Below are 26,687 nucleotides of genomic sequence, written 5' to 3' on the forward strand. Positions count from 1 at the left end.
GGTCCCGAGAGAGGGAGGCCTGTTTTCTAGAGCGGCAGTGCCCCCTGGCTCCCAGAAACAGGATGACACCTCTGCAGGGACCCTCGTGCGGAGCTCGCTTCTCTAGAGAAGGCTGCAGATGGCCCTCAGCTTTCCTCCCTGGAGCCCGAGGTGGGGAAATAGGAAAGATGCCCTCCCCCCAATCTGTTCTTGCAGAAGGGAGCGCGGGGGGAGGGGGAAAGGGCTCCTTCCCTCATGCCCCTTTTCAAAATGCTCTCCCACCTCCATCCAAATCTCAGCCGTCTTGTAGGAGCCAGAAGCCCGCATCAGTCTCTCTCCCAGATCACCCTCAAAGACAAAGATGCCTGATGTAAAGACTCCTACATTTCCTCCCTAGTCGTTCTGTTCCCCGCACACCCATCAGCCTGGCCCTGTAAACAGCCATGGCTGCAGAGAGCACCAAAAACACTTTGTACGTTGGTTCTCCCGAAGACTCGGGGTCAAAATCTCCCAGCCACTGTGCGCACCCCATCTTTACCACCCCCCACCCCGCTAAAAGTTCCTCCCAAACGTGTTTTCTTTTCTGTGGAGGCTCTAGCCACAAAGGAACGTTTTAAAAACTTCTCCCTCCCCTAAAAAATACATTTGAGAAAAGTTCCAAAAGTGTGCCGAGCTCATTCATGAAATTGGGAGCAGTTTGGGTTTTAAGGAAACTTTTCTCCCCGCAGAGCAAGACTATCAAAATACATTCCCCACACCCTGCACCCCATATGGCCAACTCGTCCCTCCCCCCGACCCCCAGTTGTTGATAAAGACTGGAGGCTGGAGGTGGACCCCCTGTCTGAGTAAAAGCGACAGGGAACACCCAAAGCTGGAAGGCAGAGCGCCTCCAAAGTCCTAATGTGCGAGGGAGACTCTTATTTTGAAGAGGGTTGGAGGGGGGCTTCATTCCTGTCAGCTATTTACTTAAAGCAGATGATTAGTTTTAGGATAGACTTTAACATTGACTCGATTACAAAAAGCGGGTTTTGAGCGCCTGACGGTTTCAGCTAAGAGAGAAAGAAACGAGAGGAGGAGACGGGAGGGGGAAAGTTCCTCGAGATAGGGACATAGATGTATACATATATCTGACTGTGTATGACTTTCTTTGCGGAGTCACGTAGAGATAAGGTAAGGGGAGGACAAGTTTGTGAATTTCCACTTTGTTTTCCTTTCGGGGGAAGTCAGGGCTCGAGGCTGGAAGAAATGCGGTAATTTTACAAACCTTGGCGACGGGGGAAAAGGCTGCATTCAGAGAGTAATTTATCCTAAGTAAACCTGAACAAGTCGGGAAGCAAAATAACTTGGGAGCAAGAGAAAGACGGAGGATTTTTTTTTTTTTAATTAGTTTTTTTTTTTTTTCTGGGCTCCTTTTCTGCACTCTCTGCCCCTTAAAAATCTGAAGTTATTAAAACTACATTTTGAAAAGGGGAGAGGACATCATTTAAGAAAGCGGAAAGCACTGAAGAGCTTTAAGCTGCTATTTTGCGCTTTTGTGTATGTGGGGGGGTGGGGGTGGGGGGGAGGTAGATTGGGAAGGAATATAGCGCTTTTTGCCTTGCTCCTAGTGACCATTACCGGGAAATGGCAAGGTTATAATGGGGCTTTTAAGTCTTTTCGGGGGGTTGGTGGACCCAGGCTGCCCGCTCTGTCGAGGAGGTCCGGAGTAGTTGTGGGAGAGTCGGAGAAGGGGGTGATCTGGGGAGAAGGGCGATAAAGGGAGTGGCGTGACTGGGTGAGAAAGGCTTTGCTGGAGAGATCCTGGGACCTCGGATATTCGGAGGACGGGGGACGCCAGGGATGCGTTCGTAATTACTGGACGGCGCTCAACAAGGCTACGAGGGATTAAGACCTGGGGGAAAAGCGGCGGCCGCCAGGCGCTTCGGGGCCGTCTGCGGAGGGCCGGGTGGGGGGGGGGGGGTGGAGTTGGGGGCGGGGGGGCGCTCCGCCGCCTGGTAGCGGGGGACTCTCCCGAGGCGTCAAAGCAAAAGGTCCCAGCTCGGCGGTGCTACAGGGCTCTCGGCTCCGAGGACTGGTGGGATGGCCGACGGATCTGGTGTGGAAGAGGCGGCATTGGCCGGCCGGCCGACTGGCGGGGGGAAGGAGTTCTGGCATTAATGACAAACACATTTGGAAGGGCGAGCAGAAGCCGTCGGCGCACGGCATTCCACAGACCTAGGACTGGAGGAATTTCGAGCCGCGTCCCGGCTCCCGTCCAGAGTCAGCGTTATTATTATTATCATTGTGAGTGGATTTGGAAAAACATTTGCTCCTGGAATATTGCCGCTCTCTCGGATCCTCTGGCAAACCGCGGCAACAGGAAGGAAAGTAGGAAAATCGCCAGAAAAGTGCCGGATCGCCTCTCCAAGCAACACATGTGGGGAGTTGAGGGGAGGACTGAGAGCTGAGAAACTTTTTGCGCAAGGTAAGCGATGGGCGGTGGGCCTCTGCCTGCGCTCTCCACAACCCCTTCAAAAGCCCAACCTAACGGGGCCCCGGGCCCCGGGCCTGGGCCCCCGCGCGCGCCTCTGCTCTCCTCGGACTCGTGGCAGCCTCTGCCCGAGCGTCCCCGGCCTACCCCGCTCCTTTCCTTTCCCCTCCCGCCGGCGTCCATCCCCGGGCTCCCCGGAGCCCCGCTTTTGGCTACTCCGCCGGCGCGCTTCCTTTTTCCTCGTAGTCGATCCCCATGTAAATCGGCTTTTACACGTGAGTTGAAGTTCTTGCGGAGCGCCGGGGCGCGGGCGCGGCTTTCGGCTTTCGGAAACGATTGGCTTCAGCTTTTCCTTTGGAGAGCCTCGTAGGCAGCGCCCGGGGAGGGACGAGGGGACGGCAATAAACCTGTGGATCTGTGGGCGCCCCGCACTGAGGGGGCCAAGTTTCTGGGCTGGTCAGGCTCTGGTCTCCGGGAGCCTTGTCTACGTGACCACTCGAAAACCTCTCATTCCCTCTGTTTTGGGGAGAACTAGGAAAATTCCCCGAAACATCCGTAAGGAGAGCTTGGCAGCCTCGCATTTTGGAGTTATGGGGGAAAGGAGGAGGGCAGAAGGGGGTGGGAGTCGGGATTCCGACCCCCCTCTTTGGGACCAAAGCATCCCCGGGGTGGAGCAAAACGGAGCCCCCACTGTTGAGGTGGAGGCCTGGGAAATGGGACTTTGGGCCCTTCGGCCAGTGGATTGCTCAATTTTTTTGGACCGAATAGCCTCTGGTCCGTGATGACCCCAGACTAGAATTCAGCAGCAATTTGGACCGAGCGGAAAGGGATACGAGGAATAACGGAGAGGTTTCAGTCCCCAGTTTTTCGCTACCCAAGTCCCTCCCTGTGCCTCAGGGAAGGAGTAACGGGGAGTCTTGAAGTAGGGGGGAGGTTCTGGGGTGATCACAAACATCAGCGGCCTTATTTCCCCCTCCCCCCGTCCTAGTAACTGGCTGCCTTATATTCAGACCTCTGAAATGCTAGATTCCCCCCAGGCTTCCCTCCACCCCACCCGCTGTCCCACATTCAAATGCAGCCTCCTTCCAGATTGCCGCGATATTCCTTTTCCTCCTTCAGTGCCTTCAAAAGTCGAGGTAGCCTAACCTCCGCTCTGCCTCTGTGTCCAGACCCAGCTTCCTGCTGGCTCTTGCTTCTAAAACACTGTTTAATTTGGACTCTGAGAATAGTGAAGGGAAAAAAGGGACAATTTGAACGTCTGATTCTCCCCCCTCCCCCCCCCGCCCCCCAGGTCAGGACCCTTCTGGCCTTGGAAGGACTAGACTCAGTTTCTTTGCTGAGCGGATCAAAACCCCGGGCCTCCCCCCGCCCAACGCCCAAACCACTGAGGCTCTGAGCCGCGTCCAGCTGTGGGACCCGAGGCAGGGAGGGGAAGGGAGGAGTAAGGAATTGAGTTTCTAGTTTGGGAACGCCACTGGCGCCGAATGGGGTGGAGAAGTGCGCCCCCTGGGGCCCACCGGCTGGTAGGGCCGTGGCCAGAGCGGGGTCCTTTCTTTCCAGACCCAGCATAAAGAAGCCTCCTTTCTGTCCTCTGTATTTGTTGGTGATGGGCAATCACGGGCTTTGAGGAAAGAAAATCTAACACCCCAGGGTGAGACTGGCTCTGGCCCGGCCGGAGCACAGGAGGCAGCGGCTGGAGGAGGCTTTGGTCCTGTGCACTGGGCCAGCAGAGCATCTAAGCAGGCAACGTCGGGGTCCCACAGGCTTTCTTCTCCGCCCCTCTCCTCGGACGCGGGGGCAGGGGGAGGGGCGCCCCGTTTCTTCTTAAACTTTCTTGACTCTTACTCTTTAAAGTCTTGAAGCTCTGGGTCTGCCCTATTCCTAGAGGCTACTTAGAACCGGATGGTGATTAAATTTAATTGAATCTCCCCCTTTTGTCTCAAGTTAATCAATGACCCCGCTGGGTCTCTAAGGAAGGGGGGCTGGAGGTTTGGAAGTGTGAATGCTAAACGGTTCCCTTTGGCCAAAATACGCCAGACTAGCCGCGTGAAACCCGAAAATGTGCGCCGTGGGGGATGGACGGGCGGGCAACTAACGTTAAGAGCCTTCTGTGTGCCAGGCTCTGTGCTAAATATTGGGGATACAAAGAGGGGCGAGCAACACCAAACGATCCCCCCTCTCCGTTTGGGGTGGGAGGGGTCCAGGGGGGAGAGGACACAGAGCAGGAGCTTAATGGATGCTTGTTGGATGGATGGAGGGTACTTGGAAGAGAAAACGGACTTCTCACGGAGAGATCCGTCTTGTCTTTCTTCTAGGCTTAACTCGGCGCTCCCCCGGGGTCTCCAACGGGATTTCTCTCGCAGGCCCCCTCACCCCCATTCCTATTGCTGTAAGGTCTACAGGAGGCGCTTGTGTACCGAGGTGTAACCCTAAACTCGACCGCCCCCCTCCGCCGTCCAATCTCCTTTCTCCGAGGTCTCGGCATAAGACAATGCGCGCTGCACACATCCTGCCTGAGGCGCGGCGGCAGAAGCGCTGAGACGGCTGCTCCGAGCCGGGGGCCTGGCTGTGCAGGAGGCGGCCCGGGGGGCTGTGCGGGGGTGACCGTGGAGCCAGCCTAATTGAGCCCCACCGCAGGAGGCAAGAGGGCGGCGCGGGGGGGTCGGGGGGGAGAGGGCAGGCCTGGGAGGGGGCGCTTTGGAGAAATGCGGCGGGGCTGGGGGCGGGGGCGGGACCGCGGCTGGTGCCCGGCTGATGTGGCGCGGCCGGACGGTGCCAGCGTGTGATTTCCCCTGGGAAGGGCAGCCCGCGGACTTGGTGGCCAGTCCCTCGCTGTCGAGGACTGGCCAGCTCCCCAGCGAGCCTGGGTTGGGGTCCGCGGTCTCGCGGCGCCCTCTAGCGTTGGTCCGGCGAGTACTCGTTTCTTTGGGAGAAGGCAGTCCCCTGGTCCCAGATTTGGGTCTGAGACGCTCGTTTTCCGCTCTTGGTGAAGTGGACTGGATTGAATAAAAAGTCAGAACTGGGGTTTCCCTGCTTCCCCTCGTCTGCGAGACCCAGAATCCGGTTCCTGGAGCCAGGTGTGCTGGTTTGAGCCGGGATGGAGCGAAGGCAAGGGGTGGGGGGCGCAGAGGAAAAGGCGGGGGTGGGGGACTGTCGGGGTGGTGCTGGCAATGCTGGGAGGGGAAGGGGTAAAGGAGGTCCTGGGTTTGGGACGCCGGCGACCACCATCTTTTTCTTTTCCACTATTGTTTTCAAATCCCTTCCAATTCTTCCCCTCTCCGTCCGCCTGTTCCTTTTTAACGAGCCTACATTATTGTGCAACGGGAACAGTCGTTTCCAATCAGCCAGCGGTTTTTGGAGTCGGCCAGCGCGGCCTGTCCCGTCTCCCGCCGCGCAGTTTTATTACGGTTTACAATGGTGTGTAAACCAGATTGGGTAACTCCCGGGCTCCGGGGAAGCGGCGGCTCGCAGTTGTTTTGTTGCAACAACAACAACAACAACAACACATCCCCGGCCCCCAGACTTTCCCAGTCGGGGCCCCTTGCGATCCCCCAGCTGAGTGGGAATATGCAAGCGTTCCCCTTCCTTTGCTCTTTCAAGCTGCTGAGGCGGAACCAAGGTGTGTAGGTGAGGGTTAAAACGGAACTAGATCCCCCCCAATTAAATATCAGGTGGTTTTTTCTGGGGGGGGGAGATGGGGCGCGCGGAGGGGCGGAGGGAGCCCCTTCTGTTCTGGGGCTTAGACGAGGATGCTATTGGAGTGGGAGGGACGGGATGGCAGTCAGTGGTTTCCAATGAAGGAAGAACGCTTCGACGCGACTAGCTCTCAGTCTGGGGGTGCTTTCCCCTTCCCTGTCCCTCCACCGACGACGGTCCGAGAGGAGTTCTCCCGAGTCACCGGGGATCCCAGAATCCCCAGGGAGTCCACGCTCGCTGCGTTCATGGAGAGCCCGGGACCGTCTGGCCAGCTTCGGAACGGCCTGTGGGCCCCTCCCTTAGGGTAACCCCCTGTAACCCCCCCCGCGCATTGTCTACAAAAAGGCGAACTGGAGAAAACCACGCAATTAACATTCCTTTCGCCTCTACCTGGAGTTGCGACAACGCCTTCCTGCGCTGGCCCCCCATCTGCGGCCCGATTCGTGATTCAATACTGCCATCAGGTGGTCGTTTGCGCGAACGGCCGGAGAACCGTTTCGGGGGAGAAATGACCAGCTCAGAAAAACAATTTGACCTTGAATGATGAGGGGAGTTTCATTTTACTTGATCCTAGAGGGAAAAAAAGGCATTACGTCTTCTCCGTTATATAGACTGACCCCGAGGGGTTAATTATCCCCCTAAGTTGCTAATAACCAATTTTTCTGTGGGGGTTCAGAGTTGATTCAGTCCAAAAGAAGCACTCTAGTTTCTTAGTCCGAAATGCTTGGAGTGACAGCACAGAGGATTCAAGCTTTGAGATTTCCCCCAAACTGCTTCAGCATAAAAAATACAGGACCCACCCCACCCCTGCCCATCACTGGAATGTCTAACGAGCTCGGTGAGAGCAAAACAAAACAAAAACCAAAAAACATGCCAGGAGATGAATGTGGACGGCTGACCTAAGTAGAGCTAAAAGCTTGGCTAGGAAAAAAGAAAGATCAGAGAGAGCAGCTAATCTAGGCTGCTGCCTGGTGTGCGTTTTCTCAAACTGCCTCAGATTGAGCAGACCACTTGGATGGAAAACCCAACAAAAACAGAACAAAACAGCCCCCCTATAATTTTCACATTTAGAATTAGCTCAGGAGAACTGAAATTAGAGGAACCTTTGGGAATCTGGATCTCGATGAAGTCATTGTTTAAAGAAATCATAGTTTCACTTGGAATTTAATGGCCCTTGTCAGGAGTGATGAGGTTGGGGGTGGGGGTGCTGAAAGTCAATATTCCTTAGTCCCTGTATTCTTACTGTTTAGTTAGTTATTGATTTGGAATTATACAAAGCGCAGTCTCTATCTTTCCCGACAATACAATTCTTATAAGCTATGTCTCTTAATTGCTTTTTTTTGTGGTTTGAGATTTTGGTTGTGCTTTTAGCTGGATTTTTTCTGGAGTTTGTTTATTTGTTTTGGGGGAAGGTGATTGACTACCTTGACAAGTTAGAGAGCTTAATGGCAGAGAAGTGTCAAGCACATTTGTTTCCATGTCTGTTTTCCATTGAGGGTCTGTGAAAGGCTCACCTTTTTTGTTCTTGTTGTTGAGTCCTTTTAAGTCATGTCTAACTCTATATGATTCCATTTTGGGGTTTCCTTGGCAAAAATACTGGCTTGCTTTGCCATTTCTTTCTCCAGCTCATTTTACAGATGAGGAAATTGAGGGAAACAAGGTTAAGTAACTTGCCCAAGATTACATAGCTACCAAATGTCTGAAGTCAGACTGGAACCCATGAAGATGAGTTTTCCTCATTTTAATCCCAGTGCATCTATCCACTTCATTAGTTGTATTCTTTTATTGCTCATTTCAGGCCTGGACATGACAATGTTTATGATTGTGTACATCTGTATAGCCCTGAAAACTATAAGCATCACATTTGATCCTCACCTCAGCCTAGTCAGAGCTGGTTTCATGATTTGGATTTTACAAATATCATTAAGAGGAGTTTTAGTACCCTGCCAGGAGCCCCTCAGCAGACAACTGGGAGGGCTGGGTGAGAGCTCTTCTGATGTCTAGTCCAAGCTCCTTTCTCTGAGGAAGAAAGTGAGAAGGAAGAGAGAAATGGGGATGGGGGAGGGGGGAAGACAAAGACCAAGGAGCTTAATGATGACAGAAATCTAACTCTCTTCCCAGATGTTGTTACCTCTTAGTCACTGACACCTCAAGAAGGAATCTTCTGACTTTTCTATAGCATATCTTGCAGGGAGTCCAGCATGTGGCCGACACTAGAGAAACTATCGAACTTTTTAAAACGAAATTCCCATGGTGATTCTGCTTTCTGAGACAGGATTTTACATGCCAGACAAATCTGTAGAATTTACTCTTCTGCCTTTATGATTGCTTGTATTTTATGCATCTTCCTTTTGAGTGAGCAACGTAATAGAAGCATTTATAAAGGAAGATTCAGGGCAGCTCTATAGAATAATCGAACATTGTCTTATCCTCATCTCAGAAAGTATCTAATTCTCCAGAGAGTTCTATTATCAACTGGTCCGTGGTTTAATTTAATGTCTCAGCTATTGATTTTCATTGGCCTTGGGGAAAACCAGGAGTGTGTTCTAGTAATGTTTACCTCTGAGGCACACATCTGGGAATGCGAGGTATTTATAATGTGCTTAGAATTCTATGGTGGCTATCAGTTCTATGGGAGAAACAAGTTTTAACTAAACGTATGTTGTTGTTAAGCATTCAGAACATTATCTTCCCCCCCCCCCTTCAATAGGGTCTGTTTCTTTGCTTCATTTTCAGTGTTTTTGTATAACATACTCAGGGCACCAGAATTTCTCAATCTGAAAAAAGCAGAAGGAAATCTGGCAGAGTCTGGAAGAGTAAATCTATCTTCAGAACAGAGCCCCGTGAGCAATCAGTTGCTGCTTTAAATCTGGGAATGCTTTAAAGATGCATAGTGGCTAAGTCTATCTAAAGAAATACGGGATCCAAATGTGATAAAACCAAGAAAGGAGGCTGGTTCTGGAGGAGCTCTTTGAAGTTCCCTAAGTCTATTATCAGTGGGAGGTTGATATATAAACACATAGGCCATTACTGCTAATTGTAGTAAATAAGACTAGCCAGGCTCAGCTTGGCTGGCATGCTGTGCTGGCCATGGTGTGGAAGCCCCATTGCTCAGAGGATTGTCAGCATCCCAGTGCATTGCCAGCCAGCCAACACTGTGTGACTGCATTGTGTTTTGTCCCCCTGTTGTGAAGGGAAGAGAGAGAGAGGATCACAATTTATATTAGGAAATAGGGTGGGCTATTGCTGAAATATGTAGATGATCGTTCACACATTTTCTGCTCGAAATAAACAAGAGGACCCTTCTATTTTATACTTAGGAACCATTCTCCCCTAACCCACCCCCTAGCTCCCAATATGAGCAGAAAGACCTTTTTTTTTTTTTTTTTTTTTTTTTCCTTAATGGAAATCAGCCAATTAGAAATCTGGCTTCAACAACTATATGGCTATAATGGGAGGGGGAGGAAGGTGATCAGGCTTCAGCAGGGATATATTAAAGCTATTATCTGCTTGATATATCAAATGGCTAACTCAATAGAAAAAACCAGTTCAAAATCTGTTGAGCACTATGGGGTCTATGTAGTATTTATGAATTGTCTAAAATAATCCAATTATATCACAGTTTATCCATGTTTGGGAGTTGGGTGACAGTAGATAGAATAATAAGCTTAGAGTCAGGAAAACTCATCTTCCTGACTTCCAGTCAGCCCTCGGATACTTACTTAGTAGGTATGTGACCTTGGGCAGGTCACTTAACCCCGTTTGCCTCAGTTTTCTCATCTGTAAAATGAACTGGAGAAGGAAATGGCAAACCACTCCAGTATCTTTGCCAAGAAAACCCCAAATGGATCATGAAGAGTAGGCAGGACTGAAATGACTCAAGAACAAAAACAACATAGCCATTATTGTTGCTAATTTTCTGTGTCTTCTTAGCTAGATGTAAGATACTGCATTTGAAGATGCTATAAATCTGTGAAGGGATACAGTTAATCCTCACTTGATAAATTCTTCCATTACCCCAGCACCTTGGACTATGCCCAGTAATTTACAGCCATTTAAATAAATGTTGAATTGGATTAAGTTGAATTTCCCATTCTTGTATGAAAAATGAGCCATGGACATCACAGGGATACTGGGTAGTATTGGAGCCAGATGGTCTGGGTTTAAATCCTCTGTATATTCACTCTCTGTGTGACTTTGGACAAATCATTTTATCTCTCCGGAATACTGTTTCCTCGTCTGTAATAGGTGATGGACTAGTTGGCCCCTAAGGTCCCTTCTATGATTCTAGAATTCAGAAAAGTCTTCTTTTCAGAGTTAATTTCTCCAAAGTCAGGTACACACTGGGCTCCATGTAGGCTAGAATACCAACATATCTCAACATCAGGACCAATGGTTGACTTTTTGTCAGAACTTTAAAACTCAAAGATCTCCTTATTTTGCTTTTTATTGCTTTTATGCGTTGAATTAAGAATTCAGCACAGAAGGAAAGAGGTGGAAGTCAGTGAAATGAAAAGAGAAGGATCACAAAATTAAAGGGGAAAATGAAGGGTTAGAGATTTTATAGAGTTCCTAAGAATAGGGGTAAAAAAGCTATAGTGACTCTCTCTCATTACCATTTGGCCACTCCATTCATTTTTCTTTCTTTGTCTCTCTCCCTCTTCTGTTCTACCGGCTTCCTCTGCTGCTTTTCTGTCTTCTGCCTTAGGGTATAATCCAAACTGCCTCCTTGGCTTCCTGTGGCAAAAGTCGTATTCATTTATTGTTTAGGACTCAGGATATAGAGTTCCTGGCTAAAATGTTGACAGAATGTGCTAGAAGTTCTCCTCTGAGGTCCTAAATGTACCTGGAACATATAAGAACATTTTGTGTCCCAGTAGTCTTTAAGGAGCACTTACTTGCTTAGGGCTTTCCTGATTTATGTGTTTGTGAAATTTTCAACAAATCTGGACACTGGCAGCAAAACTTTTGGTTAATTCCAAGAAAACTTTCCCAATGTTACTAAGAAATAGATTCCCCCTTTTAAGTGACACTCCCAAAGCAAATTTAGAATATTGAAAAAAAGTCTTCATTAAAGCATGTCAAGAAATCCCACATTGCACATTTGGATGTAATCTATGACAACAGACATGGAAATTTTTAGTCCCCAAATTTGGAGATTTAGAAATCTATGAGCAACAAAAACTGAGATTGTTAAGAAAACTTAAAACAAAATTCAATTGTAGTGTTTTTCACCCCACCCCCCCATCACATATCAGAAGGCTGCCAGATTAAATTTATACCTAATTCTGATCATGTTCCTTCTACTGAGAATGTTTCACTAGCTTCCCTTTGCATTCTAAAATTTGCACCCACCTAGTATTATTGCATACATCTTTTGAATACAGAATGTCCCAAAAAGTGTTAGTGCAGTTTTATGCTTTAATAGTTTCAAGATGTTTGGAACACCCTATATTCTATCTACCCTACAGTTAAATTGGAGTCTACGCCATTTTACATAGTATCTGCTTTTGTTTCAATGTCTTTCCTGGTGCTGTTTCCTAGGATTAGAAGACCTTCCCCACAATTCCTACTAGTTGAGATTATGGCTGATCTTTTAGATTCAGCTCAGATGTCTCGAGGTCTTTGACCAGGTCTCTTGTGATTCCTCACCCCCAGTTCAGACCTCATTTGTATATTGATTTTGTATTGATATCTATTATCATGTGCTGTATCTTTCTCCTATCACTTCCCTGGAAAGCAGGGACAGTGAAGGAACTTGTTTTTATTACAATTTGTATCCCTACTAGTGTGTGCTCTAGAGGTACTTAATAAATTTTTTAAGTTAACTTGGTTGTTTATGCTCTTTATGTACATTCTTCATGAACCTGTACATCTTAATGTTTCCATAGCCACCTATGGGCTAAAAAAGTATTCACATTTATTTGGATTAAAATCTAAAAGTGTAAAGTGTAGAAACAAATCATTTCCATCTGTTTTCCTATTATGGTGCCAGGGAATTCAGGTTTTTTAAAAATAGATTTTGATGAATAACTAGTGTTTTGACATCACCTAGATTTTTCTCATAGTCTTTCTATCCCCTCCCAGAAAATAATTCCTTATAACAAAATAATTTTTAAAAAGAAAAGGGAAGAGAAAAAAGATCATTAAAATCCACTAACAAATTGGAAAAGCTTGACATTACATGCAGTATTCTGTACTTTATGGACCCCAAACTCTGCAGAGGAGTGGAGGGGAGAAAATGGCCTCTTAGCTCTTCTTTGGGGTGCTGATAATTTCACAAAACTTAGTCTCAGTTACTTCATACTGATTTTTTCCATTCCATTGTTGTCATTGGCTTGTTGTATATATGACTTTTCTTGCTCCACTTACTTCATATTGCACTTTTAGGAAGAATTTGGAATGGTCAAGGAACTTAGTGTTTAATAGAATACACTACATGCAATGGGCAAATTAAACATCTTACTTAGTTGCTGAAGATTAAAACTTGAAAACCAGAACATTATGTAGTTTTAGTTTTCGAGGAGACCAAATCATTTGAGTTAGTCATCAGCATATCAAGATTCTAATAAGTTTGTTGGGAGTCAGTGTGGTGCTGCGGGATGAACCCAGGACATGTAGTCTAGTCAGGGGGGAACATGGGATTGAATTTCCTGATGCTCAATAGTTATGTAATCTCAAAGAAGCCATTCGATCTTGAGACTCAGTATTTTTTTGGTGTGTAAAATGGGAATGATGATACCTGGATATAGATATTTATTATAATTAAAAATATAAAAAGACTTCAGTGCAGTACTTTTATTCGTAGAATATAAGATTCAGCTTTAGACATATTCAGTTTTGTTCTTCCTTCTAGCTTGATTAAATATCAAGAAAGCTAATTTCCCTGGACAAAAGAAATGGTGGGATGGGAAAGAATCTCTTGAATTTTTCCTGGGTTCACCTCTTTTAGAGGTCTTTATCAGAGTTCTAGCATCCTTCCAGATAACAGAACTAGGGGAAAACCATTGAACAAAAGGTTTATGGACATCACTCTGGGTTCTAAAAATTAACTGTATTTTTGCTTGGTCTTTTGTTATTTCAGTTTTCCATAACTATGGGTGCTTCCCCATGGGCGTTCCTGGGCTTGGGATGTCTCCTCACAGGTAAGGATGCCAATTTTATCTTGTCTAAGTGTTTTATTGTGAGGCTTGGCTGAGACTGAGGCTTTTCAGATATTTTCATTTTTTCATATAGGCAAAAATAAAACACAGATTTAAATGCTGATCCAGGGATTGCAGGGAAATATGAATAGGATAGTCTAAAACTCAGTCTTTTAGCCTCCATTTCTCCTTACATATGAACTTTTTCCCCTTCCTGAATTTTCTAGGTAATTATTTCTGATATTTAATTCATTTTGCTTGTTATGATAGAGATGTATCTTCTAATTTCTATTTCAAAGGCCATCAAAATGCAGTTTTATTAAATGTATGACCAGAACATTTTAAGTTCAAATGAGATTTAATAGTCCAACTTCTAATTGTTCCCGTCCTTTCTTTGCATCAGATCTGTTAAAGGCAGCTCATGAGGCTTGCTAGGATACCCATGGTAGATAGATGATGAAAAAAATTTAGTTCAAAAATCATCATCATCATCATCATCATCTCTGGCAATTATATCTTAACTTTTTGTAAAAGGAAGATTCTTAAAACTGCTTCAGAATCCCTGATTTTCACCAATACCTTCATGATAAATTGGTGGAGGAAAATGAGGGACTTGCAGAGGAATGCCATTTCGACTAAACGTCTGGATAATTGACATTTTCCCCCCTACCCAGATGTTTGCTCTTTGTGAATGTAATGGCCACAGCATTGAACGTTCCGTTTTCCCCGGAGCCTGAAAGAATTAGAGCCCCTAGCTTCTCTCTGGTGGACGACGCCTTGGGCCTTGTCCATAAGGTAGAATTGAGTAGGAGAAAGATTGAGTAGCTGTGGTTTATTGCACCTCATCAGCTGTGCTTGCCTGAGTTTGGGGCTGCTTGTAAACATACTCTTACAGTCACTTACAGCAATCACCAAATCCTTCATTGGGGTGTAATTCCATCTGCAGACTTCAGGGAGACAGACAAAACCAATTCGGGTTTTAAAAACGCTTCTTCATATCAGTTCTGTAGTTAGGACAAGAGAGACTAGAAGCAGAGACAGAAAATTGGATTTGAGAATAGAACCCAGGTGTTTTAGGCTCCCCTTCAGACGAATAGTAGGACCACACAATTGAAGGACCTATCACCCGGCACTATTTTCTTGAATTAATTGGAGCGGGGCAGGCTTGCCAAAGTTAGTTGTAACGAGTATAATGTGTGTAATCTGCGAACACAAATGAAGCTTGTTCAGTTGGTGTCCATCAGGTCCAATTCTCTTCCCATGTGACCCTGGGATTCTCTTTAACAGCATTCCATCATAATGAGCCCATAAATTCTTGATCCTATTATTTTATCGGTCATTCCTCAATAGCATAACACACTATTAAAAATCAAATGCTAACATTTAATTTATACAAATGTGCACAGAAAATTTGGAGGGGGCCTGAATCTGGGAAGTTTCGTGGGAATTGGAAGGAGGGGAATCTCTGCGACATTTTAATGAGCCCTTCTTGCAGATGCTGTGACTGCTATAGTTCGATTCTGTGTAGGGTTCCATGTTAACGAACTTTACATAGAAGGGGTCCCTGTCGGGATAAGCTGCTCCTTTTGCTTCCCACAGTCTCCCTCAGTGAGACCGTCCTTTCTTGAAGCATCCCATTCAGAAAGGGTTTCCTTTCACAGGGCCGTGGCTCACATTTTGCCAGCTTCCATTACCCACTGTCTTTCCGAATGAGGATGAAAAGGTTGTGCAGCTGCATTCATCTTTTACCCTAAGATGCTCTGGGGACAGTGAAGTGAGCTGGCAGTACCCCATGAAGGATGAAGAGGACCAAAAAATAGAAGTCAGAAACGAGGAGAACAACAGTGGCCTTTTTGTGACGGTCCTGGAAGTGGTCAATGCCTCAGCTGTACACACAGGACTGTACACTTGTTATTACAACCACACTCAGACAGAGGAGACTGAGATCGAAGGCAGAGACATCTACATCTATGTGCCAGGTGAGTGCTCGGCATCTGACCACTTTTAGTGTTTCCCTGTCTCATAGGTTGACTCAAGTTGAATTACAGGAAGCACATTGACACGGGGCAACCCGTCAGCACTTGAAGATAAAAATTGGGGCTTAGAATACAACCATCCCAACATCTTTGTCTCCATAGTATTTTCCAACTTAATCAACATAAAGAGCATAGCTAATCATTCTCTTAGACTTTACAGTTGGAGCCAAAGACAAAGCTTTGTTATTATTATTATTATTATTACTACCATTGTGGTTGTTTTGTACTTATGAAATCAGGGATTAGTAGGAGAAAAGCTCCTATCTGCTAACCCAGTTTTGGAAGGGCGTTTGAGTACATTTAGACTGCTTCTTCCCTACATTTACCATACCCATCCCACTACCAGAAAAGAAAAAACAACCACAAAAGTGAAAATGGCATGCTTTGATCTGAATTCAGACTCCATTGTTCTTTTTCTCTGAATGTGGAAAGCATTTTCCATCATGGGTCCTTTGGAATTGTCTTTTATTACTGTCTTGCTGAGAAGAGCTAAGTCTATCTTGGTTGATCATTGCCCAGTGTTGCTATTACTGTGTACAGTGTTCTTCTGGTTCTGTTCACTTTACTCTGCATCAGTTCACATAAGTCTTTCCAGGTTTTTCTGAAAACCACCTGCTCATTTTTTCTTTTCTTTTCTTTTCTTTTCCTTTCTTTTCTCTCTCTCTCTCTCTCTCTCTCTCTCTCTCTCTCTCTCTCTCTCTTTCTCTCTCTCTCCCTTCTTTCTTTCTTTCCTTCCTTCCTTCCTTCCTTCCTTCCTTCCTTCCTTCCTTCCTTCCTTCCTTCTTTCCTTCCTTCCTTCCTTTCTCTGTCTCTCTCTCTCTCTGTGTCTCTCTCTCTCTCTCTCCTTCCTTCCTTCCTTCCTTCCTTCCTTCCTTCCTTCCTTCCTTCCTTCCTTCCTTCCTGAGGCAATTGCAATTAAATGACTTGCCCAGATCACACAGCTAGGAAGTGTTAAGTGTCTGAGACCAGATTTGAACTCGGGTCTCCCTGACTTCAGGGCTGGTGCTCTATCCACTGTGCCACCTATTCCATTACATTCATATACCACAACTTGTTCAGTCCTCCCCCAATTGATGGGCATCCCCTCAATTTCCAATTCTTTGCCCCTACAAAAAGAGCAGCTATAAATATTTTAGAATATGTGGGTCTTTTTCCCATAAACTGTTTAGAATCAAGAGATAGCAATACTGACAGAGGTAGACCATCATCTCAATTAATTGTCACTAAGTCCATATGGAGTAGAATAGAATTGAATACATCTTTCCAGGAGGTACATCATGAGTACTAAAATACATTATCTTTAACTTGCACAACTTGAAAAAAGACTAGGCTGGGTGATGTGGTGGAAAGAGCACTGGATTTGGAACAAGAAGGCAGACCTTAGGAACTGAAGCCCTCCTGGTTCAAGCACTTAGGAGCTTTCCCAAGAAAAGTCATTGGAAGGGCAGCTTGGTGGTACGTTGGATAGAGCACCAGCCCTGAAATTTGGTCTCAGATACTTAACACTTCCTAACTGTGTGACCCTGGGCAAGTCACTTAATCCCAATTGCCTCAGGGGAAAAAAAAAGAAAAGAAAAAAGTCATTGAGTAGCTGAGCCTTGGCTGCCTCATCTGTAAAATCAGATACTTGCCTTATCTATCTCACAGGTTAGCATCAAATAATAGGTATGAAAATGCTTTATACATTTCTTAGAACACAAACTATTATTATGAAATATGACATCTTTGTGGAAAAGTAATGTCCGTGTCATGCAGAAAAAGGGGGAGACTCTGGGAGGAAAGTAGTTAAGATACTTTGCTTAAAGAACAAAATACTATAAATCTCTACCCTTAAATCTTGAGCATTCCAGCTCAAGTAAAGAGTATCAATGTAGGCAATGTCCATATAATTTAGTGCCTAGAGGCTGAAGAGCCCCTAGAGACCAACCTGGATGGCACAGAATAGGGAGCACTTGGCTAGAAGAAGGCTTCTACTAATTTCATAGCTGTCATTCAGCCAGGGATACTTTGAGTTTTATTATCTATATGTTGTATTTCCATCCATTGCTCACTTTAGCTCCTATATGCTTAGGGAGGCTTCCTTTGCTGCAGATCAGTGTGATAAGGGTTAATTACTCATTGGGATTTTGTCTGCATGGGGAAAAGATCAAAATCCTCCTTTTCTCTCCTTGGGGCAAAAGCACCACCCAAGAAGACTTTTCTCAACACAGAGAGCTAGAGATTTGTTTTATTTTGTCATTAATAAAGGGCAGACAAGCTCTTTCCTGGCCTTTTTGCTCAAAGGTCCAAAATTTCTAGCTGTGACCATGGTAGATTAAATTAAGTAAATGGTTTTCTTTTGAAAAGAAAATACCCACTGACTGTACTGTGTTAGCCACTTGGTGGTATGCTAGCCAAGACTTTATTTAATATTGGTCTGAGTGTTATAAATCCTATTTACCACTTGAAATTTTATTTAAAAAATACAAATATTTGTACTTATTTCAATAGATCTGGCTACAGGCAACTGAGGTTTCAAGACAAAACAGATTTTTATTATGCTTTTTTTTCGGTTAGGATTTTGCAGGGTTCAAAGGCAGTTTAACTGGGTTTTTTCCTAGGGAGTTTTTTAGGTTGGTTCATACTTTAATTCTAATCATAACTGGGAGCTGAAAGAAATCTCAAATCAGCTACTTCAACCTCTCATCTCACACATTAGAAAACCAGATTAAATGACAATCTTGCAAAGCATATAATACATGCTTATTGCCCTGTTTTGAAGATCTGGAAATAGTGGCAAAGAACAGTAATTGACCCATGGTCCTGCAGCTAGAAAATGATAGCATCAAGATTCCAACTCTGAATTCAGAGTCCTTCATTTTTCAAAGACTTCTTTAGTCTTTGTTCACCTTCTCTTTCCTCCTGGATGATCTGTTCTGTGGCTCTCCCTTAGCCCTTCTCCAGTCTCCTTGACCATTCCTTCTTAATCTCTTTGACTAGTTTTTCATCCATGAGCTGCTCTCTCATTATGGTTTTTCTGAAAGCTCTGTCCTAAGTTCTCTTCTCTTCTTCCTCTATCTCTCTTGGTCATCTCATCATTTCCTGTAAGTTTGATTATCATTTCTCCTGGGAGCAGGTCTAGTTCTATATATTTATTATTCAGTCTCTCTACTGAACTACTGCTCCATAATACCACTCGCCTTTGGGACTCCTCAAACCAAATACACTGTCCTCAAATTCAACCTGTCTACAATAGAATTTATTGTCTTTCCCTCTTAAACCATTCCCCCTTCCCAGTTTCCCTATAACTGCTGAGGCTATCCCCATCTTTCCAATTTTAACCCTTTACTATGATTAATGTATGACATAATTTACTCAAATAGCAGCCTTGACCACTTCCCTGGTATTAGTCAGGGAAGTCACATCTCAACTAATCAAAACTTAACCTCTCTACCCTCACTGTCCCTGCATGTTCAATCCATTGCCAAATCATTCTCACAATCCCATCGGTACCACTTATTTAGCTCCTTAGCGCCTCTCGCCAGGGCTATTGTAATACTTCCTAGTGAGTGTTCCTGCTTTAAGTCTCTCCCCTCTTCGACCAATTTCCTATGAGTCTGACCGTGTTGTCTTTCATGGTTGCTCCTAGTTACCTCTAGTACCAAATATAAAGTCCTGTTGGTCCTGTGATTCATATCCTAACCATATTCTACCTTTCCAGGCCTTTTATTTTCCTCCTTCTATTCTGGCCATCCTGATTGATGCTGTTCCTTCTATCTCTATCTCCCATCTCTTTGCTTTGTACTGCTTTTCAAAGCCTTAGATGCAACCTTGACTCAGGTCTTTTTAGTCTGTTAAATCCTTCTATGCTTCTGTTGGAGACCCCTGTATTTCCTAAGATGAAGACAGAACATATAATACTTATTTTGAGGATGAGTAGTGAATTTCTGGCTAATATATGTGTGCATCGTCAGTATTTTTAGATTATAAGTAGATTGGTATAATTTATGATTGACAGTTGACTGCAATTCCCCTTATTTGTGAGCCTTTAAACCACATCTTCTGGATGCTTGTGCAGCAATTAAGACTAATATTTTGTGTTGTTGTTTACAACAGATCCAGATGTTCCTTTCGTACCTTCAGCCATGGTTGATCATTTAATTTTTGCGGAGGAACATGATTCTGTCACTATTCCATGTCGCACAACTGATCCTCAAGCTCAAGTGATTCTACTCAACAGTGAAGAAAAAGTGGTCCATGCTTTCTATGATAGCAGACAAGGTTTTATTGGAGACTTTGCCATGGGACAATTCAAATGTGAAACAGTTATCAAAGGGAAACAATTCCAAACAATTCCTTTCAACATTTATACGATAACGGGTAGGTTTTCGCCTTCTTCCTTCTCCTCTGTCCTTTTTCCTTCTCACATATATGTCTCTCATATTCCTCACCCCCTTTCTCTTTTTTCCTCCCTCTTCCTGCCCTTATCTCTCCCTCCAAAAAACCCTGTAAGTAGCTTTTATTCTTAAACTAAATCTTTTATATGGAAAATTTGGAAGGGTATTTATCTCCATATCTTACATCTGTGATACAAAAATATAATTAATCTGGGGTACATAAACGTAATTAATTGAATCATCTCTTTTGTTGGGTTTTGATTAGTTGAGATATGACTTCCCTGATACTAGTGGTCAAAGCTGTCATTTTAGTAGATCATGTCATATGTTAAGCATAGTAAAGGATTAAGACTTGTATCAATTTCACCTAGACTGATCAGATTCAGGTCTTGATATAGCAGAATCCCGTTCATTTAAAAAACAATTACCGTTGAATAATAAATTTGCTTTTCCCCCTTCAAGCTCAGCAAATTATTCCATGCAAGAAAAGAAAGAGCCTTACACCTCTTTTCTAAACTTATCTCTTGCTCTTGTTTGAAGCTTACAGTCTCTTTGGATGACTGTACCAAATGTGCCATGTACAAAATAAAGTCAGAGTATTCTTATGGGGCCAGCTATAAATTTTATATGTGTACCAAGCCAGAAAAGTTCGTTTCAAGAGCTTTTTTTGCCATGACAAAATCATTTGCAGAGATATATGTATTTATATGTGTATATTATATATGTATATACCTTTGTATCCACACATATAATTATTTATGTATTTGCCCAAAAGGTAATGAATTGAATATTACTTAACTATTTTAAATAATAATAAAAGCAATTAAATTTGGATTGAAAAATCTTTAAAACTAAAGGAGACCTTAAACTTCAGCTAATGATAGTAACTTGTTAGTTACTCATTCAGGATTCCCTTTGTTTATTCTATTCTATCTGTCTATATACAATATCTATATATTGCATTGTATCCATCTTTCTGTAATTTATTTTTTCCCTCTAGCTACTCCAGAGCTTGAAGTTGAGATAGAGGCAATGAAAACTGTTTACAAAACAGGAGAGACTCTTGTTGTAACTTGTGCTGTCTTGCACAATGAAGTGGTTGACCTTCAGTGGAATTATCCAGGAAAAGTGGTATGTATCATTCAGGTCGTCATTCAACATAATTCCATGTGGGTGAAACAGATCCTAGGGAGCTATCTGTTCTTTGATTACCAATTAAGTTTTTTGAGTCTGATAGGTCAAAAGTACTCTTTCCATTTCTTGGAGATAGACAATTTTAAGGCAATTTCCCTTTCTTTATGATATAGAAAAACAAAGGCATTTTGAAAGTTGATGAGATCAAAGTTCCATCTCTCAAGTTGGTGTACACGCTGACGGTCCCTAAGGTGACAGTGAAAGATAGTGGAGACTATGAATGTGCTGCCCGTCATGCTACCAAGGAAACTAAGGAAATTAAGAAAGTCACCATTTCTGTTCATGGTACGATTTGACCCTTTCTGTCTGTAAGTCTCACCCAGCAATGACACCCCCTGTACTTTGTGGCAATTCTTAATTAATGGGAACCTTTCCATTTATAGAGAAGGGATTTATTGAGCTCAAACCCAACTTCAGTCAGATGGAAACCATTAACTTGCATGAAGTCCGCCATTTTGTAGTGGATGTGCAAGCGTATCCACCACCAAAGATATTCTGGCTTAAGGACAATATGACCGTAATTGAGAATCTGACCGAAATCATCACTGGCTTAGATAAGATCCAGGAAATAAGGTAAAGAGAGACCTTTCCCAAGTAAGTCTTTCCTCGTGCCCATTGCCTCTGTTTTTATGTGTGTTCCTAGTAAGGGAATTGTACATGTCTTATGACCCAGACTAGAAATGAAATCAGTTCAAAGAGCCATAAGCTGGGTTATGAAGCATAAAAGACAAGATTCCTTTGCCTCAAACCTTTTAATAAGTTAATGGCACCCTGGTAAGTATTTAATGATTACATTAGAAAGAGCCATAAGTTGTAAAAACCTCTCCTCCAGTTGAAAACAGATGGCCAGATCCAGCTGTCTGGTGGAATTTTGGCCCGGAGAAGGGCAGCAGGATTGGAGCCACTTGGATTTAACATATTGTCGAAGAGCCTACAGCCCTGCATGGTATATGGCACCTCTGCATTGCTAATGAATAATTAAGAAGACTTCACTGGCTCAGTTAATATGAGGCAACATGGTTTGGTAGAATAGCAAAAGAGGCAGGACATCTGGATTCCGTTTCCCTCTCTGCTACGCAAGTAGTTGTGGGCCCTTAACTTCTTACCTCCTTACTTTCTGTGTGTTATCTGTAAACTAGGGAATAACAATAAGTTATTAGTCTAAAAGTAATAAGAATAGCAATAATACTAATAGCCAGCACTAAGTTTATAAAATACTTTACAAATGTTATTTCATTTAACTCTCACAACAACCCTGAGATATAAATGTTGTTATCCACATTTTACAGATGAGGAAACTGAGGCAAACAATTTAAGTGACTTGCTCAGGTCCCATAGCTAGCAAATATCTGAGTTTAGATTTCGGTTTGACTCCCAAGGCCAGCTTTCTCTCTACTGTACCCTTACCTGTCTGGGAAAATACTATATAGTCTTTTTTGAGGGCTTTTCTAGGATCTCTAAAATTAGAATAATAAATGCTAGGATAAAAGGTATTTTTTAAAGGCCAGCTAGTCCAGACCCTTGTATCTAGTCAAGATCACAATCCATTCTAGAGAGAGGTAGAAATAAATCTCAGTAGCAAAGCTCTCTGGAAAAAGAGCCCTTTTTGATATCTAACAAATTTCATGCTCAAGATGTGACATATTTTTCTCTGCCTGAAAAAAATTCCTTCTGCAGTTTATGAGGAGAAACACTTTTGGCCGTGAGCTCCTAGGATTCATAGAAAATATCTGAATTGTCTTGCCCAGGCAGGATAGTGATTGACAAATCTCAGGATGTCTTTTAGGAGATTGAAGAACAGAGGACAGAATTCTTATATTCTAAATTTATCATCTCTGTATCAAAACTGTAACTAAGGAGGGGTGGAAAATGTTCAGTTTTATTCCTAGGTGAGAGGCCTTGGAAATTTTCTTGATACCGCATCTGAAAAATTAAATATGATGTGAGAACCAAAATTAACGCTGAATGTAAAACAGACTCACCAAACCCAGGTGAGAGAAGGGAGTCAAAGAATCCTCCAGTATAGAAAGGATAGTAAGCTTGACGGCTGGGCGTGTTTGGGGAGCACATGATAGCAGGATCTCTTAGGTTTAGATCAGCATGTTATACTATATTGCATGATCTGTTTTAAGTAGAAAATCTTGGATTGTAGAATTATGAAATTATGAGGGCTTTTAAGAGTCAGGGAAGAATATCATAACAGCTCATTCTATGAAATCACTGGAAGAGAAACACATTTTTTGAAGAAAGGAGGGAACTAAGGTAAAAGTTTGATATGGTTCCTTATGTAACCTTGTGAGATAGGTAGTTCAAGTATTATTTACTCCTTTCTGTACGGAAGAGGGCATAGATTCAGGATTGAAAGGGACCTCAGAGGGATCTCAATTCAGCCCTCTCATTTCTTTCCTTTTTTTTTTTTTTTTTTAAACAGCTTTTTATTTACAAAACATATGCATGGGTCATTTTTCAACATTGACCCTTGCAAAACCTGTTCCAACTTTTCCCCTCCTTTCCCTCACCCCCTCCCCTAGATGGCAGGGCGTCCCATACATGTTAAATATGTTAAAGTATATGTTAAATACAATATATGTGTACATATTTAGACAGTTATCTTGTTGCACAAGAAAAACCAGATTTAGAAAGAAGGTAAAAATAACCGGCAGCCCTCTCATTTCATAGATTCATAAACCCAGAGAGCTTAAATAACTTGTCCAGTGTCAGCTAGTCAATAGCAGAGCTGCAGTGCAAAGTAAAATTCTCTGACTGTAAAGCCAGCACTCTTTCCATTGCTCCATGGTAGCTCAGAGGAGAACAAGCCTCAGAAGGCTCAATCCATTGTCCCTCATCTTACATGTTGCCGAGGTAGAATGTGAATGTGTCTGCTTTCCCCTGATGTTCTATCTGTGGTCATTTCCCAGAGTTCCATATATATCATTCGTTTCTGGTCTTTTGAGTATCAGCAAACTGGGAATTTTGGAAAAGAGATGTTGTGAGCACAAAAACATGAGCTGGTCTCCACACAATACATATTTCAAATCATTTATTCATTGAAATCTGTAACTGTTATTACTTTCATAAAGATGATTGAGCTTTAAAAAATCAAAAAAAGATGATGGGGATTTATTTTTCTAATGTTTGAAGTAGAAATGAATCTTTAAAAAATCCCTTTCTTTACAGATATCAAAGCAAATTAAAACTGATTCGTGCTAAGGAAGAAGATAGTGGATATTATACAATTATGGCTCAAAATGAGGATGATATTAAGAACTATACTTTTGAACTTACAATTCAGGGTAAGTCAAGTAAATGATTTGGGGTTGATATGGCATAAGAATAATGACATTTAATCTCAAGGAATGTTTGGCTTCTTGCCTTTTTTCTCCCAGGTAGAGAAGATCAGAGCCACTGATGGCCAACCCCCAAGTGGCACCAGGGACTAGTGACACCATTGGGCTAGGAGATGTCTGCCAGGTCTTCTTGACCCGGGTGGCTTTGGGAGTCCAGAGCCACTCTGAGACAGGGTTTCAGTACCAATGCAATCCTAAAATAGCTGCCAGTCTCTGCCTCTAGAGCCTACCAACTAGAGGAATGGGCAGCAGAGTCCCTCATCCTCCAATGGATATGTATAGCTCTCTGGGGAATGGTTTTGAATTCAGAAAAGAGCCTGGTACTAGCCTTTCCTGTGTCTCCTACGATCTGTGGCTGAAACACAAATGGACATTCTACAGTGGTTATTGACCAGAATGATCCTACTCCCAAACTAAATCTGACCCTCACAAATCTCATAAAAGGACATTGGAACTTTGCTGAGATGCCAGAGTGTGGGTCACATATAGAGACCACCAGCTCTTTCAGAATTACACAAGGTGATCTACCAAACTGGGCATAATATAGAGCCCAAGTGGTCCATTTTCCTCTGATGAACTAACATTTTTCAATCTTGGGAATTTCCAGATGGGCAAAGAATGAATTATTTTGGTAACTGAAGATTAATGCTACACTTAAAGGCTCTTTGAAAATTATCTTCTCAGAATTATTCAGCTCTTATAGCTGCATTGAAAGTCACGGAACCATAGAATTGCACAGTTGCGAGGGACTTCAGTGGACATACAGAATCATCTTGGAGAATAGTTTAGTTGAGCACCATGATATAAATTAAATTGAAAAAAGATTTGTTTTTCCCATTCCCACTTCATGTTTAATAATCCCAGGTCCTCTAAGTTTTTGCTCTTTCTAGAAGAGAATTATGGGCCATATTCTGAAACTTTCTCTGGAGCTGGGTTTGTTTGCACTGATAAGTAGTTAAGTTAGTACTCCCATTTCACTGATGAGTAGTTAGCACTCCCATCTTTTCTCCTATGAGGGTATCACATTTGAACCTATGAGCTCTGAACATTTATTTTCTCTTGTTCTCATCAACTACCTGTGCCATGAGAAGCAATGGGTTGATGTCTTTCAACCTTGTCTTTTAGTTCCTGCTTCTATTCTGGACCTGGAGGATGACAACCATGGCTCTGCAGGTGGTCAGATGGTCAAATGTGTAGCAGAAGGGACTCCAATTCCAAATGTGGAATGGATGATTTGCAAGGATATTACAAAGTAAGAAGCCACTTACTCCTTTCTCTTTTCATCCAGTACCCACCACATTTACTTATGAGTTTTTCTCTCGTGTGTGACTTCTGGGAAGCCTCAGAATCACACTGTCTGTGATTGAAGAAGGTCTTATTGACCCAATTCATCTTTATTTGAACTCTTGCTTAAAGAGGAAATTATTACTGGAAATTATGATTGGTTTATCTTGTGGGTAAGAAGGGATAAAAAAGAGCATCTCTGCAGTCAGCAGAGAGAAAACACCAGCCATCTGATGTGATTTTAGGGGATCAGTCTTTGCATCTGGTTTATTGCTTCCCTCCTAATCTTGTCTAGATTGGTTTTCTTTGTACAAAACCTTTTAAACTTAATATAATTTAAATGATCTATTTTGTATTCATTAATGTACTCCAGTCTCTTCTCTGGCCTGACAAATTCATCTGGAAAATGGGTGTCTAGGAACAGCGTGGCCATTGTATCGTTGGAGAGGAAAGTAATCAAAAGGCTTTCTTCAAAGGGGTGGGAAATATTTGAATTACAAGATTTTGAATGAGTAGTATTTTTAAAAAAATTTTGCTCTCAGTATTATTAGCTCTCATTTGTTTATATGGCTCTCTAATCTATAAATTCCTGAGTAATAGTATCTCTTGGTCAAAGGATGGGTACAGTTTATGATGCTAGCATGTCAATCACTTTAACATTTTGCTTCTTAAACTTCCCATTGATAAATAGAGTTTTAATAATAATGTTAACAATATTGGTATTTAGAAATGTTAATAGTACTACTAATAATTATATAGCAATTTCATATCATCTTAAACTTATTTCCACTTTGGGAGATAGATTGGAGGGTTGTAAACCCCACTTTAGAGATGAGCAACTGATTCGTGCTAAGGAAGAAGTAAATTTCCAGCTAATAATTACCCAGCAGAACTCGATTCAGGACAGCTTCCTTCTCAGTGCTCATAGGAGCTTAAACTTAGAGTTGGAAGGCACAATTGGATGGCAGCTATTTAACTTCCTTTTACGGATGAGAAATCCAAGACCCAGAGAGGTTGACATGTCCAGGTTCAAACAGGTAGAGAGACTATATGGCTAATGTCCGACTCAAATACAACTGCTTCCATTATATTTTGTGTATGTGTGTGTGGCCAATTCAGGTTAAGTGACTTGCTTAGGGTTACACACCTAGTGAGTGCCTGAG

General features: G+C 43.2%; 1 protein-coding gene across 4 annotated transcripts in view; it reads left to right on the forward strand.

Annotated features, from left to right (window-relative positions):
• The first annotated feature begins 977 nt into the window (after positions 1–977).
• Positions 978–26,687, forward strand: part of PDGFRA (platelet derived growth factor receptor alpha) — a 45,862-nt gene continuing 20,152 nt past the window's right edge. The window contains exons 1-9 of one of the 4 annotated variants that reach the window (XM_023506004.2): positions 978–1,149; positions 13,230–13,290; positions 14,949–15,266; positions 19,419–19,682; positions 20,700–20,830; positions 21,007–21,178; positions 21,277–21,466; positions 24,071–24,186; positions 25,366–25,492. In XM_023506004.2, coding sequence (XP_023361772.1) covers positions 1,117–1,149; positions 13,230–13,290; positions 14,949–15,266; positions 19,419–19,682; positions 20,700–20,830; positions 21,007–21,178; positions 21,277–21,466; positions 24,071–24,186; positions 25,366–25,492 — 1,412 coding nt within the window. In that variant the 5' untranslated portion in view covers positions 978–1,116. Of the gene's footprint in view, positions 1,150–2,074; positions 2,444–4,665; positions 5,090–5,372; positions 5,527–13,229; positions 13,291–14,948; positions 15,267–19,418; positions 19,683–20,699; positions 20,831–21,006; positions 21,179–21,276; positions 21,467–24,070; positions 24,187–25,365; positions 25,493–26,687 lie in introns of those variants that run through there. The other 3 variants (XM_003773248.3, XM_031942610.1, XM_023506005.2) reach the window with 3 other exon arrangements.

Source organism: Sarcophilus harrisii, chromosome 6 (assembly GCF_902635505.1).
Source record: "Sarcophilus harrisii chromosome 6, mSarHar1.11, whole genome shotgun sequence".
Lineage (NCBI taxonomy): Eukaryota > Metazoa > Chordata > Mammalia > Dasyuromorphia > Dasyuridae > Sarcophilus > Sarcophilus harrisii.